General features: G+C 27.1%; 3 protein-coding genes across 4 annotated transcripts; all 3 read right to left on the reverse strand.

Moving 5' to 3' along the window:
- Positions 1-1,612: 1,612 nt before the first annotated feature.
- LOC126835647 (calcium and integrin-binding protein 1-like) lies at positions 1,613-7,126 on the reverse strand. 2 transcript variants are annotated; one of them, XM_050568375.1, is made up of 5 exons: positions 6,886-7,122; positions 3,483-3,517; positions 3,118-3,365; positions 1,882-2,083; positions 1,613-1,759 (listed from the first exon to the last, which is right to left on the reverse strand). In XM_050568375.1, exons 1-5 carry the CDS (start codon positions 6,934-6,936, stop codon positions 1,738-1,740), a joined length of 558 nt encoding a protein of 185 aa, XP_050424332.1. In that variant the 5' UTR covers positions 6,937-7,122; the 3' UTR covers positions 1,613-1,737. The 2 variants fall into 2 exon arrangements, with proteins under 2 accessions (XP_050424332.1, XP_050424333.1); XM_050568376.1 differs by lacking the exon at positions 3,483-3,517 and having other exon boundaries at positions 6,886-7,126.
- On the reverse strand, positions 3,568-6,477 carry LOC126835646 (uncharacterized). The gene has a single exon (XM_050568374.1). It carries the CDS (start codon positions 5,864-5,866, stop codon positions 3,818-3,820), a length of 2,049 nt encoding a protein of 682 aa, XP_050424331.1. The 5' UTR covers positions 5,867-6,477; the 3' UTR covers positions 3,568-3,817.
- Positions 7,127-7,995: 869 nt separating the features above from the next.
- LOC126835736 (U2 snRNP-associated SURP motif-containing protein) lies at positions 7,996-17,645 on the reverse strand. The gene is made up of 19 exons (XM_050568518.1): positions 17,257-17,645; positions 16,708-16,824; positions 16,482-16,575; positions 16,226-16,412; positions 16,040-16,116; positions 15,890-15,984; positions 15,652-15,817; positions 15,402-15,568; positions 14,452-14,511; positions 14,125-14,168; positions 13,871-13,975; positions 12,562-12,952; positions 12,417-12,496; positions 11,127-11,316; positions 10,838-11,060; positions 9,599-9,833; positions 9,362-9,530; positions 8,550-8,707; positions 7,996-8,483 (listed from the first exon to the last, which is right to left on the reverse strand). The coding sequence occupies exons 1-19, from the start codon at positions 17,281-17,283 to the stop codon at positions 8,240-8,242; spliced, it is 2,829 nt and encodes a 942-aa protein (XP_050424475.1). The 5' UTR covers positions 17,284-17,645; the 3' UTR covers positions 7,996-8,239.
- Between the last annotated feature and the right edge of the window lie 3,247 nt (positions 17,646-20,892).

Consider the following 20,892-nt stretch of genomic DNA (forward strand, 5'->3'; position numbering starts at 1 on the left):
TTTAGTATTTTCCAGTGCTATCAACTTTTAAAACTTGTATAGGAACATATATATTTAATTAACTAATTTTAAGTAGAATCATTTGAATAAAATATTTGGTAATTTTATATTATTGAAAAATAACAAAAAAAGAAAAGATTTTCAAAATAAAAATCTTTAATGTTTGTAATTGTTGGTACAATTCAACTAATTTTTGGCAAATTAGTAATTTCAACTGATCTTTATGTGGTGATATACATTCAAACAGATAGTTTATAAAAATTACTAAGCAAATTTATCGCTTTAATTTTTATAGATTTAACAGCATCTTTAAACTTGCAAATTCTTTAATATCATACATTTTAACTAAATTAAATAGGTACTTGGGTAAATATATTTTCTTTTAAACATAAGTGTACAAGTTATTTTTTTAAAGCTATCTCAGTTTTTATATAATTTTTGGTACTGTATTATTATTTTTTAGACAATTTAAATGACCAATAAAGTATTGCCAACTTTAGTAGACGAGTCATTAGTAGCTTTAAAGCAAGACTATGAGCAACATAAATGCCTTGACGATTTATTATTGGGATTAAACTCATTGTTTAGTTCATTAATTATAGAAAATGCCCTACAGTTAATCGACGACGACAGTGTGTATCTAATTGAATATCAGCAACGCCGTGTTCTTCAAATAGTTGGTTCGAAAGGTGATATATATACTATATTGGAAACTGTTAATTTTTGTATGTGTGATTTTTTCAAATATCAAGTGTTAAAAGATAAAGCACTATGTTGCAAACATGTCTTAGCTGCTAAAATAGCTATTATTATTGGAAAATATCGAACTAAAATAGAAACATCAAATGGTTTAACTAACGTTATGGTTAACGCCTTTAATAATGTATTTGAATAAAAATGTAAATTGATATTATATAATTATTATAGACAATGTTCTGTATATGTTTATTATTTAAGTTTTTTTGTTAAGTATGAATTTTTATGTTGTTATAGTATATACCAAATATAATACATTTTTATTTAAAGATATAAAATCAGTTTATGTTGTTCTTGTATACCACTTATTTTTATTACTGTGAATTAAAACATAGATTTTAAAATCTGTAAGGTAAAAATTAATAAAAATATATTAACAGTAGATTTATTTTTTATAATATGCTTCCAGAAATGTTGTTTGCCAATAATGTCATATCATTACATTTACATATATTGGAAATACATATAAAAAAGTAAATAAAAGTAATAATATATAAATATAAAAAGAAATGTTCTCTTATCATACAATTTGCAGAAAGCTACCGAATGACTCAATTTAACAAAAAAAAAAAAAAAAATACTGTTATGGCACTTGTTTACTAAGCTATCAATAACAAACACAAATTAAAATACATAATTAACTCATTACTTTTTACATTTAATTTAATTCTAACTTAAATATTTATATTAAATGTAAATATTGGGTTTAAAAAGTGACTTTCTGTGTATACAGTAAATTTACTCAGTTTAATTTTAAATAGGATTATAATTTATTTATCAATCCCAATAATAATTTTTTATTTAGAATTTAACCCTACAATTACTACTGGGCCAAAGTTTAGGGAAAAAAATACAATTCAGTTAACCAAATATATATTTTTACAAAGACTAATAGATAAATTATATTTATGCGAAAAAATATATATTTTTCTCCATCATTCACATTCATGTCATATTTGAGAGCTTCGAGTTCTCTTTTCTTTACAAGTTAATACTAAACATTCTGAAACCAAATTAAGTTGATAAAATATGTTTGTTAGTAATTTTATTTTTGAATGAAATACATATTTCAATTTTGTTGCACTATTTGTATAATTAGTTAAAAATATAAAATTGTACACTAACTTGACAAAATCAGGACACATATCTATAACATGTTCAAACTCAGAAAATGATAAAGCACCATCATCATCAAAGTCAACTTCTTCAAATATTTGTTGTACCAAGCGTTTGAGATCGTTGTCACTAAAATAGGTGTCTTCACCAATCAAACATCGTATTACTTTTTTTATATCTTCAATGCCCAACATGTCATCACTATCAAAATCTTTAAAAAAAAAAGAACGAATTTAACTATAAAATTAATTACCAATTTATATTAGGAAATATAACCCAGAAGGTAATAAAATGGCAATTTTTTATTATAATGAGAAATCAATAACATTAAACATCTATTTACAAGTTTTTGAAAATATTTTATTATGAAGAAAAAATAATGTATGGAGACGACTATAATATTATATTATTTAAGTTATTTAGTCATGTATTTAAAAGTACTTTACGAAGGAGGTTATTAAAATCTATATAAATGAAATACATTATTGATTATGAAATAAGAACAAGTTCAACTTCTCATGACATTTAAATTGCATAAGAGCCATATTACCTCCTCTTCTGGATATGTCAATATAGTGATTTAATAATAAATAAACATGAATTGGCATAATATTAAAGGTGAGTTCCTATATTATTCCTGTTATTTAGCAACATTTAATTTACATGTAATGTATATTTATCATTGTATCATTATATAAAGAGACATATAGTTTTAAGCCAATATTGATTCAATTAATAACCAACGAAAACTGAATTATTATTTTATATTATTGTAAAAGTAACATCATATTTTGGGATATTTGTACTTCTGTGTATTCAACTACCCCCTTCTAAAGTCTAATTTCACAATTCAGTCACGAAAAAAATCAAATTTTATATATTTTTATTTGAAATTATTCTGTATATGAGGCAGGCGCTTGTAGACCTTAGGTTGTGAGTACTCTAATGCTGGCATTACACTCTTGCCTCATGTCCATCGAATTAAGCAAAACACTGACACAGGATCATGAGCTCACCGGAGTTCATTCTCTTGCTCATCTTACCGGCATTAGGCATACAAGTATTAGGCTAAGAATTTCCCTTTTACTAAAGGTTGTATAAATATAACAGTGCAAGTTTTTAAACCCTTAAATAAAAATGATTATCAAAAAAAAAATGTTTAATAATTTATGGGCATTACTGTAATTAGAATTATTATTACAATGATCTATTCTTAAGTGTCGTAAAACAATATGTTAAGCTTACCAAAAATTCTAAAGACATGTTCAGCTTTTACATCTGTTGGAGCCATAGGACTAAATACAGACATCATATCCAGAAAATCTTCAAATGTACAATCACCATCTTGACTAGAACTAAAAACTTGACATATACGCTCACCAAAAGGATTGGCAGCTAATTCAGGGAGTTTTAGGACTTTATTAAGTGCCAATTTGGCATTTTTGTTATGACCGACTTTTTCAGGAGCCAACGATTTGAACTTTTCATGTGCACTAAACATTTTCATATATTACTTAGAATACAATTTAAAAAAAAAATATATATATATGTAATCAATATAATAGATATTTATAAAGAATGTTCACCCAACCATTCAGAAATATACTCACATCAAAACTTCTTTTTTTGTGAAGTATGTGAGATCCTAAAAATAAAAAAGAAGAAAAAAATAAACCATTTTTTTCATTTAAAAAAATTGTCTTAATGAAATAGAATTCTCTACTTAATAATTAATGTATATGTTTGCCAGGCTATATTTTATTATACAATTTGTATAATACAACAAGATTAAGAAAACATTTTACATTAGCAATAACTATTACATAAAAATAACATACTTAAGTATGACCACTAATTTTATATGTAGCTAACCTAAACATAAAACTTTGGTTTTTACAATTGTTAATATACAATATTTATTACTTAAATATAAATAAAAATTAATTTATGGGTTCCAATCTTGATTGCTAGGACCTGCATCTGGTTCTTCTTCAACTGTAGGCATGGGAGAACGACTCTCAAAGAGAGGTGACATAGCTTCAGAGGTATTTTCGCCACTGCTACAATGTCCACTATTTTTATGAGTTCGTTCAGATTGCTTTTTCATTGTTCTGAATCTTTTTCGTTCTTCCATTTCACAAGCTTCATGGTGGGCACTGCGTTTTCCATCATCTAAATCTTCTACTACTTCAGGTTCTGGATCTGGAATATTTGCAGCAAATTCTGTTGGATCGACATCTAATTCTTCGACAATCCTCCACTTGGGTGTTACAATTTCTTTATATTTTACCATTTCTACTCTCGATGCAGCAGCAATACTGTATGGTATTACAATATTGTCAATGTCATATTCACGCTTTGCATTAAAAGTCTTGTCACCTGTTCTTGGGAACCATGGACTGTAATCTGGATCAGAGTCATAATTATCTTCTTCATAAACATCATCCAGTTCATCATCATCACATATACTTTCACTACTTCTTCGACTGCTATACTTATAATCCTCATCTATTCGACTTCTTTTATGTTTACCATATCTCATTCTTCTTCTTTTTCTTGATTGTCTAGGATTTCGATTAAATTTTGTTATCGGTTCATTTCGATTTGGCCAAGCGTTTTGTAATTTTACTGGTTGAACTTGTCTAATAGTAGGACTTTGCTCAGGTGTTCTATCCACAAAGTATTTATTAAAATCAGTATCAGGTTTAGATTTATTTTTTTGTTTTTGCTGAAAAGACGATTTGCCTAGCTCATTAGATAGTGCAACGTTTATAGATGTATCTTTCGAGTCAGACAGAACTGGATGGAAAGTAACACTAAAACGATGGGGTGAATTGTCTGTGTGGTGGGTAAGACTTACACAAGTAGGGCATGAATCAATACCATAGCAATCGCAAGGATTAATAAGATTAAATTTGGCTTTGTCACCTTTTTTCCATGCGGCAGCCAAATTAATAAGTGGTGGTTGTGTTAACATTCTATGTTGTATTTTTGGTTCATAAGGATGAACTCTTCTGGCTGTTTCTTCTTCTTGGTCTTGTATAAATGAATGTGTAGTGTATCGATTTAATGCTTCATTATAAAAATTAATTTTGAATTCTATGTCAGACATAACATTCACTAACCATGTTAGTCGATACGCTATTCCAGCTCTTTCATGAAGCCATTTCCATTCAGTTCTTTCTTCTATAGGGTAACTTGATGCTTGAATTTCTTCTTCACTCGACTCGCCTAATGTATCAGTTTCAGAGTCACTGGCTGTTGCTTCAGAATCATAATCTTCATTTAATGTTTTTATTTGGGATTCTAGCAAACCAAAGACTTTTTCACCATCTTTAATTTCATCAGATAATAAACTTTTAAGAAATGGATTAGATTGCCGTTTTTGAACTTTAAGTAATGTTGATTTTATATTTTTTATAGCACTACTTTTTTGAGATTGTAAAACATTATAAATCTCTTGAGTAGAACATTTCCCCATTGTTTTCAATTGTATATTTTGAAGTTTAGAAATTATTTTTTGAAGCCGTTCTCTTAATATTTTTCCTTTGTTCATATACATGTCAAAATTTTCTTTTACTGTCGGTGTATCATCATATTGAGTAACCACTTCTTCTTCGGCTATTCCAATAACATTGTCAAGTAGATCTCTTTCAAAAGAGCATAAATCATTATCTCCAATTGCAAACATGGCATCAGCATCTCCATTACCAATTTCAATTTGTTCAGAATCATTTTCATAAGACATAAGTCCGTTTTTAACCATCGATATATTCTTCATCACACCCAGAATATCGTCGGATGACAATTCCATAGGATCGCCATTCTTCAACGGTGGATTGTCATCCATGGCTGGTTCCTTGAACATGCGAACTTTATGTAGAGTAACCGCTAATAAGGAAGGCTCGTTTGCAGACGTTTTCATAGACGAAAATCTAATTTTTACAATTAATTTCCGCCGTTTTACGTCCACACGTACGAATATTGATGCCATGACAAAACACCGGAGAGGCTTAATCGGAGGCCGTTCATCCGTAATGACGGTGTTTGTGTCACATTTGCCCGAAAGGTACCGAGTCCTGATGTAAGGAGATCAGTAAAATATCGTTGAAAACCGTACTTACAGTCAATCGGCGTTTGTTGGTCGACTATGTTTACATCATATGTCGCCCGCCACCCATCCAAAACGCTGTTATGAATATAATACCATGAGGCCCGTTGATAGAAAACAATCTTCAAGCTTCCGTTGTAGTTCAATTTGATAATGTTTACAATACAATTTCAAGCAAAACAATTAATTTTGTCACTTCAAACTTGCCGTACTGAGACCGATTACAATTAGTTTGGAAACGCGGGTTATTTCATACAGTTCCGTTTACTAGCGTTAAAACGAGACAGACGCATAATAATAATAATGGAAAAAAACACGGTCGCTTTCTTCTCGGAGTTACGTGTTGTCACACGATTACCAACTGTACACGCAAACCGGCATGGAACATAAAATCAGATTATTGATTGTTTTCATCCTTCATATCAAATAAGAAATAAAATAAATTACTGTAATTATACACATTTAATTAAATATTGAACCACCGCGTTCTAATGTACAGCGGACGAAGCGAGAAAATAGCAGTTTAATTTTAATTTTTAACTTGAGCAAAAATTGTAATAAAAGTTAGAACATTTTATGAATATTGTACGTTAATAACATTTAAATAAAAAATAATAAATCAAACAAATGTTAATAGTATATTATTAAAAGAACATTAGGTTTTTAATTAGTCTTGATACAGTTTATATGAACTTTATATACGTTCATTATAGCTTTCACAATGTTTATTATAAATAGGAACATTACGTATTACCCACAGCTTTATTAAACATTTTACAGCAATTAAATAACAACTGAAAATCAACATAAATCATACACATGTATACGAAGATTAGTATACACAAATTAGAAATCAATTATAATTTAAAATAAAATATATAAACAATTCATTTTAAAATTACCTGATAGTCATTTAATTCTTCAGCTGAAAACTGACTGGATTTTTGTCCCATTTGGGCTTTGGCCTTAATGTTCGAATTAATACAGTTGTTATTTTTAACTGTTATAATATTTTCTGTAGAGATGCATTTTGTTCAAAAGATAAATTTACTCAATTTTCTTTGAATCTTCTTTAAATAAGTACTACTCACAATTGGAATGAATTATGATTAATATAAATATTAAATAATTATTATGAAATAATGATAAGTGGAGGGTAGACGATCAATAATCATGGAGGAAATTATTTGACAAAATTGCCAACTGCTGTCTTATTCTGCAGTGTTATTTTACGCTATAGTATTGTGTTTTTATTGAAACTTCAAAATGGTGGCATTGTTAGTAAATACTAAATAAAAATTATAAAATACGAACATCTCGATTCTTAATTAAATATTCACGCAGACAATAGCTATTACTTATTACCATAATATGCCTAATAACACAGAACTGTCAACTGAGTACACTCTTGGCTACCTTTTAGCTAAGTCTGTGTATTGATAATATCAATTTATTACAATCAGCTGTGCTTTGTATACTTGTCTATGGAGTATAGACTATTGATGTTGAGCCTTGAGGTGATGATACACCTCGCGTCTAGCAGCTTGCGATTGTAATTTAAATTGTAATCCAGCTATTGATTACCACTTATTAGAAGGGAAATTCATTTTTATAACTAATAGAAAACACTGTCACCCGTCTTGTCAAGGTTTATCGGATAAATTACTAGAGGAACGTTTTATACATTTTCAATTTTTATTAAAATTAACATTCAATATTAAGCGTTATATTGCACTATAAGTTGCAGCAATAGGTCTACAATACGATTTTCATAGTACTTATTTTACAACAAATTCTGGTGTCATAATCGCCAATAAAAAATAAAAAAATGCCTATTATTAAATATTAGTGTAACATTAATAGTGTTAAAAAAATATGAAGTATTTTTCAGCTTTCTGTTATCGTAATGTGTTGTTAAAAACTCGTGTTCCTAACAGTATATTTAAATCTATGGTTTTCTAATTAAAAACTTTTTTTTTTTAAGTATAAAATATGCTGAGTTTAAATTTGCAAGCCGATTTTAATGAATGTTAATGTATTATAATTTCAATGTTTACATAGTCTTCAGAAAACAGTGAACACTTAATATTTAATACTCAATTTTAATGTAAACCTTAAAAGTAAATAATAGAGATTTATTTAATGATTTTATTTAAGCAAATTGCCAAAAATGTCACATACCTACCATACATCATAATATAATATACACATTATAACCAACCCAATATTAAGGGCAAGTTGAAATACATTAACCATTTAGTATTTGTGTTTATGTTTTCTGGACGAATGTGACAAAGGTGATGGAGGTGTTCGACCTCGGTGACGATAAGGAGAACGTGAATGGGATCTTTTGTGCCTGTGACCATGTCTTTCTTCTCGCTCACGTTCTCTTCTTCTTGATATTGAGCGAGGTGAATCAATTGGAGATGCTCTTGATTTTTTGCTATTCCTTTGAGGAGAATTTAATCTTTTCCTTGGAGGTGGACTTGGACTTTCACTTCTATAATAAATATAATTCATTTTTTTATGTAATAAACATGGTAAAATATTCAATTTATTTTAGTACCTTATACTATGAGATGACCATTTACTATAAGCAGGACTATGTGTAGGGCTCTGAGATCTCTTCTTTTTCTTACTTTCACGAAAATCGTCATCTGGACTTGATCTTTTATTTGTCTTTTCTTTATCTTTTTTTTCTTTTTCGAATTTCAATTCTTTTTCCTATTTATATAAATAAAATAATGAGTAATGACTTGTATGTGTAGCACCTCTTGGAATTTGTTAGTTTATACTATTGGTATTTTTTTTAAATTATGTTAATCACAAATTTACTGATTTCTTTAATAGCCAAATGTATTTCATATTAATATAAATATATGTTATATTATACATATGAGGATTTACATTTATTAATACTCCTGATTTAGTTATTTAATTTGTATTTTAAAATAACTGAAAGAACACTGAAGAAATATTTATTTAAACAAATATTAAAAGAATTTATTAAATGTAGATTTTTTTTATGATGGCAAATGAAGTGTTCAAAATTACCAAAATAGCTATAAATATTACAGGTGTCAAAGGAGTCTTTTATAATTTTTTTTATAAATATAAATCTAAGAAATAAAATAAGTAAATTGATTTATGAAAGTGTGTATTTATTATTTATATTTGAAGTATTCACAAATAATTGTATACAATGAAGTTAATAAAAAGAAAACATTTAATTTAAGAAGTAAAGGATTTGTGCTTATCATATTACTAACACTAGGTAAACAAATATATAAAAAGGGAATGTTGTTTCATGCAAAATTAATTTAATGAGTTCTATATTTTACTTTTATACAAAAAATAAATTAAGAATTTATTACTTACAGGAGACTTGTTAACTTTTTTCAGTAATTTTCGTCTATAATGTTCTACTTGTTGATAGATATTCCAACCACCTTTTAAAGCTCGTTTACCAGATTCAAGTTCATCTTGATACTGCATAACTTTTAGCTCTATTTCCCTTAACTTTGCTCTACGATCATCAGCTTTTTCTCTAAATATACATTGTACAATATTTGTTTAAGTAAAAATAATTATCAACTTACAATTTTTTGATATTACCTTGTTTCATTAACATCATCATCTTGTGAATCATGACCTAGAGATCGAGCTGAATCCCCAATTTCAATTTTATTTTCTCTTTCATGTAATTCCCATTTACTAGTAGTCATTGCTTGCTCTTCTGCTTCATGAGGATCTACAGTTTCCCATCTGGAGGGAACAAATGCGGCTGCCTTTATATTTTCTTCTAAAGGTTCTCTAGATAATGGTACACCATCAATATCTTCATCTATCACTAACATAAAAAATTAATAAATTAATAATGTTTAAAATTATTGAATATTATACAATAATATAAACATTCATATTATGGATTATTTTAGCTTGAATGTGGAGCTGAGAAGGTATTGTTTTCACAATGATGTGTTTCTAGTAGCAACTTTATAAATCATAAATTGTACACGCAAGTACTTTATTGGGCCAAAAATGTAAAAAGTTCACTCCTTTCTCTTCAAAATCAAGGTAAACACCAAAATTGTTTACATATTTTTCAATTTAAAATAATGGCACTCTGTAACTTTTTTTAAAAATAGTCAAATTAGATCCAAACTTGTATGGAATATTCTTTTGACTTTTACTACCGATAAACTTTGACAAACCAAACATCATTAACCCTTTCCCCTAGAAAGTGTAGAACTTTTTTCTTTATTAGGCTATTTTAGGTGAAGGTTTAGTGCTTGAGAAAATTAGACCAATAGTAGATTTATACATACAAAATGTTCTCAAAAATCTGTAGCCAAACTTTTTTTTTATTGTGGAGAAACCAAAACAAGGGGAAAATTACACTTACCATAGTCAATTTTCTAGGTTAGGTAAATATTTACATTAGTTGTTAATATAATATATGGTTAACTAATTACTAAGGCAATCAATTATTAGACATTATAATAGACAGGTGATCAACCTAAATATATCACCCTAATACGAAAAGTACAATTTTAAGCATATTATTGTCATTACGTACAATGCTTTTATTGATATTTGTATTTCTACCATTACAGATTTGCATCCAAGTGTTTATTTAAAAGTGATTATATTCAGTCGTAATAATAGACCAGTGATCTCCCCCATTCAATTTGTAGTGGCTTTTTTTTTTTAGTATTATTTCGTATAACCTGTGTTATGTTACATTATAAATAAATAAAAAACTAAGTACTCAAAGTAAATAAAATATAGTTTCATAAATAAATTATGTTGCACTATATAAAATAATGAATACAATTTAAAAAAATAACTTACATGGTACACCATCAATATCTGTATCGCCTGGTGTAGTATCATCATAAACATGCTTAAGTAGTGTAGCACCATCTAATGGTACACCATCCAAGTCCTCATTTTCTAAATTATCAGTATCTGATAAAGGAGCACCATCTATATTTTCCACATCATTAGCTTTAAAACTAGAATTTGTATCGTATTTTGATTTTTCATGAACGATTGTTGACTTTTTTTGGGATAACTAGAAAAAATAGTTTTTTTTTGTGTCCTTTTTGTTTAATTGTATAAAATCTAATAAAATAATTACTTCATTTGTTGAAATTCCAAGAAAGGTGTTTTGGCATTTAATTAAAAATTCGTTTGGGTATACATCCCAATCTTCCCAAGCTTGAAACATTTGCATCATACGATATTTAAAACCTGCCGCTTGATTTGAATCTAAAGTCTTGTAGGTTTTTAATGCTTCGTCCATAATAGGAATTAATCTAGTCTCAAATCTAGAATTAAAATACAAATTTAGATAAAAATTCAAAACACTTAAGTTAAGACTACCTAACCTAAACAGCATAGTACTAACTCTAGCCAATAAAATTTTTTTTAAAGTTTTTGAAAAATGAAAAAATATTTGAAACAATTTCAAGTGTTTCTTTGACCTAGTTATTTAAATTTTGCTGACATTTGTTGACTAACTACAGAATGCATTTGGCCACAGTAACTTTGAGATGGACTCCACAGTTAGAAAGATATATCAGCAATAAACATTTATATACATTTGTGTATAATATATTTGCTATACATTTTAATTTATTACAATTTTTAAAATTATTTCTTCCATGTATCTGAATAAGGTGCTCCTAAAAAGTCGATTTTGAAATTTTAACCTCGATTCCCCATAAAAAGTTTCTAAGTACAATAAAAATAAGAAAGAAAAAAAATTCGAAAAATATTAATTTTAACCCGTGACCCACAATGGTTAAAGTTTAAATGGGATTTAACATAAGACACTTTTGCACAAATCAATACTTAAGTTTTTTCCTACTCCTTAGTTTAAGCTAAAGTTTTAGTGGTTTTATAGTTTACAAATCTGCTAAACACAAATACCTTACTCAAAAGTTCACTTTTATACTTTTTTCTGATAACTTTGATTCAATTTACTAAAAAACACCTATTTTTCTCCAGCAATTTTGACAGGTGGGAACTTTTAGGTAAAGTGTTTGAGTTCAGCAGACTCATAAGCTATATAAAACCACCAAAATGTCAGCTCAAACTAAGGAGTAGGAAAAAAGTTATGCATTGATTTGTGCAAATGTGTCCTATGTTAAATCCCATTTAAACTTCAACCATTGTAATTTGTGGGGCACGGTTAAAATTAATACTTTTCAAATATTTTTTTTTATCATTATTATATTTAGAAAATTTTTAGGGGGCGTCGGGTCAAAATATGGTACAATTTTTTAGGGTTTAATATTTATCTGTTAAAAAATAGTTTTGGCCATCTTAAACTCCCTCTGTCCCACATTAAAAAGTATTTGTGTAACTAATTTACTATTTAATACTTCAACTAAAATTTACAAAAAAATGTGTACTTAATACTTACCCTCTTCTGAAATGTGTAGCATTTATAACTTTAAGGCCACAATTGTGTAAGACATCAGATATTAAATAATATCGGGCCATCTAAAATATCAAATAGTTAAATAATAAAAATGTATTTTTACATAGTAACATTGCTTATTAGTTACTTTTTTATGTAATGCAGTATTGATATTGGAAAGGGATTCTTGAATACAATCACATATCTCTTCTACTGCTTCACTATGTTCCACACAAAACACCATAACTTCAGCTACTTTAAGTCGATCAGGAGTCATATTTCGAATAAGTTCTTCAAAACGTTCTCTTTGTGAGACACTTAAGGTCCCTTTTGTTCTCATTATTAAATCTTCCTCGGGAAGTAACTCATCTGGCATACCAGCTGTGTACGGATTCATAGGTGGAGGTCTCCATACTGATCCACCTTTAAACATACAAAATTCTTCAGTGCGCCATTCTTTAGTAGCATCACCTTGTAACATAGAAAATAATTTCCATCTGTAGTATAAATGAGCCGGGGAACAATTATCAAACAAAAATCTGCAAAAAAAAAACAATTTATTTAAAAATTTTATTTAATACAATTTTCTTTTAATGAACATTTTTCTAAATAAAAAATAGTAAAAATAATTTAACTACAAGAATAATTTACCAATCAATTTTAGAATATTTTATTTAAAATTTCAATTACTTCGAGAACAAAAGAAAATTAATTACAGTTTTAAATAATGTTAAACATCTTTAATTTTTGACTAAAAAGAAAAGTGTAAGCCCTATTTAACAAAGTCCCTAATTAATTTATTAAATAACATTTCAGATAATGTTTTATATTGTAAGTATTTTTGTAATTTAAATTTGGTTAAATTTTAGTATGTCACACATACATTTCATAATAGTTAATGAATTTGGACTTTGTTTAATAGGGCCCATGCTTTTCTTTTCAGTCAAAAATGAAGATGTTTAACATTATACTTTTAAACTGTAGTTAATTTTTGGTTGTTCTCAAATTAATTGAAATTTTAAATAAAATATGCTACAATTGATTGATAAAATGTTCTTATAGTAAAATTATTTTTTACTTTTTAGTTCACTTTTTTACTATTTTTTAGAAAAGCATGTTTTAAAAAAGTTTTTTTTAATTTAATATTTTATTTTTTACTTTTTAGTCCTATTAAAGGTACTTAATACTTGGTGAATAGATACTAAATTCATTTTGATAGATTTGAAAAAACAAAACATTTTAGTGAAATGTCCCATATTTGACCCCCCGGCATTTGCGACCTAGATGTCTGGGTCCCAATATTATGACGGAACATTGTATTGTCATCCAAAATGAGTGTCTGGGTTAAACTTCAGCCTTCTACGATATTGAGAAGTGGTTTAAATTAATTTTGGAAGATTTGAAAAATACCTGTACAAACGTACGTTTGATGCTAAAAATTAAATTTAAATACTTACTGAAATGTTGGATTATTTAATTCTTTATTCATGATCATAGCTTCAAACAAAGGACCTTCACGTATAACAAACTCTATCATATGATGTATTAGCATCAGAAGATTCCTAAAACATTATTATTTATGGTAAAATGCTAGTTTATGTACAAGTAAGTTTAGATTACTTTAGTAAATTTATATATCATAAATATAAATTACCTCACAAGTAATCAAAGTAAGAGTAGTTTATATTAAGTTGTACAAAATAATTTTTACCTTTCTGTTGGTATAACAACTTTAATGATTGTTTGTGGTAAAATCTGTTATAAAAAAGCAAAATGTTAAAAAAAAGTACTTAACAATAATAAATTAAAAACGTAAAAATGAATGTTGTGCAATAGACTAATTTTCTTAATTATAGTACTAATATATAATATTACACTTCATAATTTGTCTACATTTCGACTATATTATAAATATATATTTAAGTAAATCTGAACATACAAAAGGATTTATTGTATGTAAGACTAGATTAATTAATTATTAATTTTGGAGCTCAAATGACACCAAGTTAAAATAAGCTTATTAGTTTAGGACATTTACCTTTTCTAATGGTTGGTTTCTGTCAAAATTTCCTCCATCTTGACGAAAACGTCCATGACTCTGTATGTAATTGAATATATTATTTTAACTGATATTTTTTTATTTAAAAATAATTAAACAATTTGGAAAATATTATCATTAAATTAATATTATTAAAATAAATGGAAAAAGATATAAGTTTACTCATAGCCTTATAGTTTATTAGTATGCATGATTTGTGTACATAATGTATGCACTTATGTCTGAAAATTATTTTTTGAGCTGTTGCTTAATATAATATATAGGTGTACCAGAGGTAAATGTCAAAAGTCGCACTATACGGGTGGTACATAAAAGACCCTAAAAATAGATTTTTTTAAATTTTATTTTATGTCTAAACCTTGGGGTTTTCTGGGCTTATTTGTGAAATATCCGTCAAAAATAAAAATAATTTATACCATGGAAATTTGTATAAAAATTCTTCTATAAAAAAAAGGGTCCCTTGTTTTTTTTTTTTTGTAATAATGATACACCGCTTTTTTTTACTAATAATGTCCAAATCATGATTTTGGTGTGACACATGAAATAGTATGGACATTTTTTAGAGATTTTCATGGGATTAATTATTTTATTAATTACTAAATGATCTTATTAGAAAAATAGTAGTATTTCACAGTAAAATTAGATAATGGGAAATTTTTCATGAAAAAAAATGTAATAAACAAATCAAAATATATTTTTAATAAAATCTATCCTTAGGGCCTCAGGAGTAGTACCACCCGTAAAATGTTATTTATTTCATGTACACTGTATAACTTTAAATTTATAAATAAATATAATAAATTTTTTAGTAGAATTTAGGAGAAAATTTGTCATTGAAAACAATATCAATTAATCATATTTTTATAATTGGTTATCACAACTTTATATAAAAAAACTCATTATTAATGCGACTTAAAATTAAATATTACCTTTTTGTCTTTAAAAGATAAAATCGGTTGGGCATTAAATGGCAATCCTGAAGGTGGAGGTGGTAATGTAATTGCTAATAGTGCTGGTGGTATGTAAATAGGATGGGGGGGTATTGGCACACTTTTTCCCCAACCCATTTTCATTTCATATGACATAACATCTTTACCTAATAAATTCAAACATGTAATTGGTTATTATTTTTATATAATTAAAAATATTGCTTGAATTTTGATATATTAGTCAAATTACCATTTAAATTTTTTAATGCTCTTTCACCATCTTTACGACTCATATATGCTACAAAGCCACAATTTCGACCTCTAGCTTTTTCTTCATCAGAGCGAGGCCACATTATTTTAATACTAGCTAATGGTCCATATTTTCCAAAAACTTCCATTAATTGAGGTTCAGTAATCTATATATCAATTGAAATAAAACATCACTAAGTTTTAAAATTCAATGTTGAGTAATAATATAATTAAATTACTTTAGGATTTAAATTTCCAAGGTATAGATTTGTTGTGTTTGGATCACCAGAATCAAATGAACCTTTAATTTCATCGGGTTCAACCATAATCAAGTCTAAAAATATAAAGTTTTTGTAATATATAAGATATTAATACAAGAACCGTTTTACTTTTGATCTCTGGATCTTCAATAGTTTTTTGCAAGACACCTTTAAATTTGTGCCTTTCTTCTCTCTCTTCTTGAATCCTGTAATAATACCATAAATATTTACTATGGCTAAAAGATATAATCTAAGAAGTCATATTTATGAAGTAAAAATTGTTTAAACATAACTATTATTTTATTAATATATTACATTTTAAGTTCTTCTTTAAATAGTTCCAGATTGCTTTTCTTTTTTTCACCTTCTCTCTTTTTTTTTGATATTGACCTGTCTGCTTTTCGTTCACCCATAAATCGGGTTAGATCATCTTTATCACTATTGTCTGTGTTTCCTCTTGCTTGTGGTTTGTATAATTTACCTTTATCGCGAGTATCTTCCTCTAAATTAAAATACACAAGATATTAGTATTACAAAATTGATAGTTAAATTAATAACTAATTATTCTTACGTCTTTTCCCAGCATCATACGTTCCAGCTTTAACCCAGACTTTACTAGATTTTTTCCCTTCATTTTGGAAAGTTGCTACAAATTCTTCAAAAGCCTATAAATAGAAAAATTATAAGTTAAGTTTACTGTGTTTTGGTAACAGGTATTCCTTACTTTATATTATTATATTAAATTAATTAATCAATTTGTGTTTTTTTTATTAGTTTAAATAAAATTTAATTTTTACTTGGGCAGCAGCATGCTCTTCTTCTTTTTTTTTTTGTTCATTTAGCTCTTTCTTGGACGGCTGTGTTTTTCCCATTGCGCCAATTGAAAATGCCTTAAGTTTTTGCTCAGCAATAAACTATAATAATATATATATTAACACATAATAAACCTTATAACAGTAAAAATAATTTTTTTTTTAAGTAGCCTCTAGCTAGTGGCGTAGCTATACTGTGAGTGCAAGGTGGGCAGCTACTATTTAGCGCATTCTATTTTAGGGCGTTTTTGTATGGTCTACTATAAAAGTTAACATCTAATGTAGGGTGCAAAAAAAGCACTTTAGTTTCTAGTTACGCCACTGCCTCTAGCAGTATTAACATATAACAAGTTGAAATTTTGGTTGATTCAATAACTAGGTACATATTAGTTAATAATAAAATGCAATGGTTTTATGTTAACATCAATATTGTACACATTTAAAAGATTAAACAAATGGTAATTATTTATCTGAAATAACCCTTATCTTAAAGCAATATAAAATTTTAAAAATATTACATCATTTTATACATACTTTTTTAAACTGTCCCGAATCAGCCATTATAAAGTATATGAAACTAAACAATTCAAAATTTAATTTTCAGAGTGGACAATAAATTAATACAACAAGCATCGAAATATTTATCAGACTAGTTAAAATCTAGATAGTATTTAATATTGTACATTAATGATAATCATTAAACAACAAGCTACATAGTCGTGTCGTGCTACAATTACTAAATCACTTTTATATTAAACTCCAAGTTCAATGTTGAACACGTAATTTAAAGAACTTCACCGAGTAACTGACTAAAGACTAGACAGTACAAACTTTTATTCATAGATAAGTATGTAAAATGCTTTTATCTCTTCTGTGCTATATAGTAATTAAATTTGTTTATTATTAAGATTTGTACAATTTACTTAGATAACAAATACATGTTTTATCTATGACAACAATTGCTATCACCATTAAATACAAATAGATAGGCCACAGTTCCATCTAGGGGTTGTTACAGTTACCACGAATGTTGCATGCCACGACTTGTAGTTACTCCGACATTGCTTTATCAGTCATTTGCCACGAATATAATCTACTTCGAATATACAATTGCTACGATTAGACGGTTAGTCCGAATTTAACATACTCCGACATCGTAAAGTAATTAAATGAATCATACAACAGTTTACTCGATATTGTGATACCATGAAAGTATTTTACTTCGACTATACATGATAAGAATACTTGACCACCGGGCACCGACTATTCCGTGAATTCTATGATTGTATAATGAAAATATATTATATATTATTGTCAGTATTTGTATGTCTTAGATTTGGAACTCGTTTGGTGTACAAACAGGGAAATTACAAATTACTAATTAAATATAGTTGTCGCTAGTACTGTATTGTGGGCCGAATGAGTTAATTTCTATAATGGGCCGAACACTGTCCATTCCGCAACTAAATCCAACTCTACACAAAAGTTTTTGACTAACTACTGATAAATTTAAAGACAGAATCGGGTTATTGTACATAATGAATTTAATGTATTAAATTCATTAATTACGTTTTATAGTGTATTCTTTATTATCAATTGCACATTTTAATTTACAGTATATCTTTCTTTTAATTATTGGTTAAAAACCTTTGGCAAGGGCAACAAAGGGCATTGTAAGGGTTATATTTAATTAGTTGACATACATAATTGAATACAGTAGGCTATACATTTGAAATAGAAAAGTTATACAAAAAAGATAGAAGAATTTTATAAACAATTTTTTTTATGAATAATAAGTATAAATCTGATTGTAATATATAATTTAGAATGTAGGTGATTGATTCAAATTAAGTCCCAAGGGTTTCAGATAGATTTTTGAATATATATATTGTTGTTAATCCGTTGTGACTGGTATTATAAACAATTTTGAGGTTTTGTATGACACTGAGAGACGAGAGTCACTTAAAATGGACAATAACTTACAATATAAAAGTTGGTTTTTAATTACGATTAATATGTGAAAACACTCAAATTGGTATTATAAAAAAGTAATAATATTGAATAGTTTGGTTCCTAAACCAGTGTTTAAATTTTAAATCAACGGTATAGAGTATAGATTATACCTTTTTTTAATGACATTATTAAGTGGTAAATTAAAAACATTTATATTATGCTGTTAAATTTCTTGACTTTTGGATATCTGCTTTTGTTTATCAAAAGTGATACAAACCATGAAATTATTTCTTGTTACTTTTCATCTTCTACATCAATGTTGTGTATCAAACATTTGTTCAACACCCCTCTAAACATTTTTTGTAGAATCGTCTCTGATATAATTCAATTTGTATTTTGTATTTGTATTGACTTTTGGCTTCAGTGATTGTACAAATAAGTAAATATTAACTAGGCACTATATCGCAACATAATGGATTAAGGGATACCAGAAAGGACCATGGCCCGCTCACCCAGGGCTCACAACATCATGGGATCTTTCAAGATCGAAAAAAGACAATTAACATAATTAACAACATTAAAATGTAGCTTTATCCCATTTAGTGATTAGATAGTGTAATTATTTTTTAAATATTCTGTCGAGGTTAGAGCAAACAAATTTTAAGCATAATATATATATTTGAGATTTTTAAAATCATTCATAAATAATTATTACATTTTTAGTACTTAGGAAATATCATTAACGGCCGTTTATAGTAGTTTGGGTAAAATTTAAGTACAGTTTAGCCTATAATTTTAATACTGGTTAGGAATAAAAATATTTGGTTTTTTTTTTTGTCAAAACAGATAATTTTAATAATATTATTAATTTCTGAAAATAAAATGATTTTATTAGTCGTTTGCGTGTTACAATGTACGTGGCGGTGGCAATCACGTTGTATATGATTATGTATTTACTATTTATAATAATAATTCTATCAAAATTAAAATGAGAAATCTTACAGAATCTAAAATATATAGATTATAGAGAATTTGTATAGGTTATTATATCTACATATAATCTAATTTCTAAAACAAAAATTGTTATAAACAAAACTGAATCACCGACGTACAATTAAAATATTATTAAATTGTTAATATTTTTTAATTTATTATTATAATATTCATTATTGAAAATAATAAGTATCAGTAAAATGTTATCATTTCTACAATCATTTATTTTGTAAATAACAAATTATTATAAAGAATATGCGTGTCCATGGAGATGCATTTTAATTTTATATTATGTTGTCTTTTGTAAAACTTACAAAATGTTACTTGGTATTGTTTTTTTTAACGCTCATACCAATTTTAATGGTGAGCCCCCCCCCCTAACAACCTAACGGGAGCCCCACTCCTCCATAAATCCGGCCCTGTGTTAAAATGTTAACAATACAAAATGCATAAATCACATTAAACCTACTAAAATTTTGTTAGGTCAGTCCTTGAATATGCTTTTATTTTGAATTATAACATAGTCTCCTTAGCAATCTGTAAAATCGATCCAGAAACTATTCCTATATTTTTTACTTTTTAAAGTTTTAAGAAAATAAAGCCAATTGTTGAATCGTCTATAAAATACTATGTTGACAGAATTTAAATGATATATTTTTAAATATATCATATAAATAAATAACTATATCATAAATTATATAAATATAAGACTGTTCTGAAAAATGATGATTGGATTCATTTATTGTACTAAATATTAGTTTACGATTTTATACGCAATTTTACGTTTCTACACAACGACAAATTTATCTCGGTCCAGTAAACCGAATTATAACTCGTGTAATTCAATTCAAAATGTTGGCTTATTGAGTGCTCTCAATAAGCACTTTTAACTTAGCTTATTTATTATTTACATTTTTTATTTATAGTCTTCTATTAACTCTACAAGTTTTTTATACTTATTTTATTTTTCTCTACAATTTTAGTTGTAATTGGTAAATCATTTGTCAAGTTTATTGCATATTGTTGTAAATATTTAAATAAATTATTGTAAAACTTGTTGTAAACAAATTGTAAATTGCCTCATTAGCGTAAATTTATTACTATTATAAATACATTATTGTTAAGGACAATTTTATCATTCGGTGGTTAAAATGTCGTTTATGTAATCTCGGTTTAAGATTAATCGGAGATTAAAAAAATTCTGAATTTATCAGTCAAATTTAA

Source organism: Adelges cooleyi, unplaced genomic scaffold (genome assembly GCF_023614345.1).
Source record: "Adelges cooleyi isolate 19-005CV unplaced genomic scaffold, UGA_ACOO_1.1 ACOO_flye_CR_arks_rails_tigmint_CR_PRNA_23, whole genome shotgun sequence".
Taxonomy (NCBI): domain Eukaryota; kingdom Metazoa; phylum Arthropoda; class Insecta; order Hemiptera; family Adelgidae; genus Adelges; species Adelges cooleyi.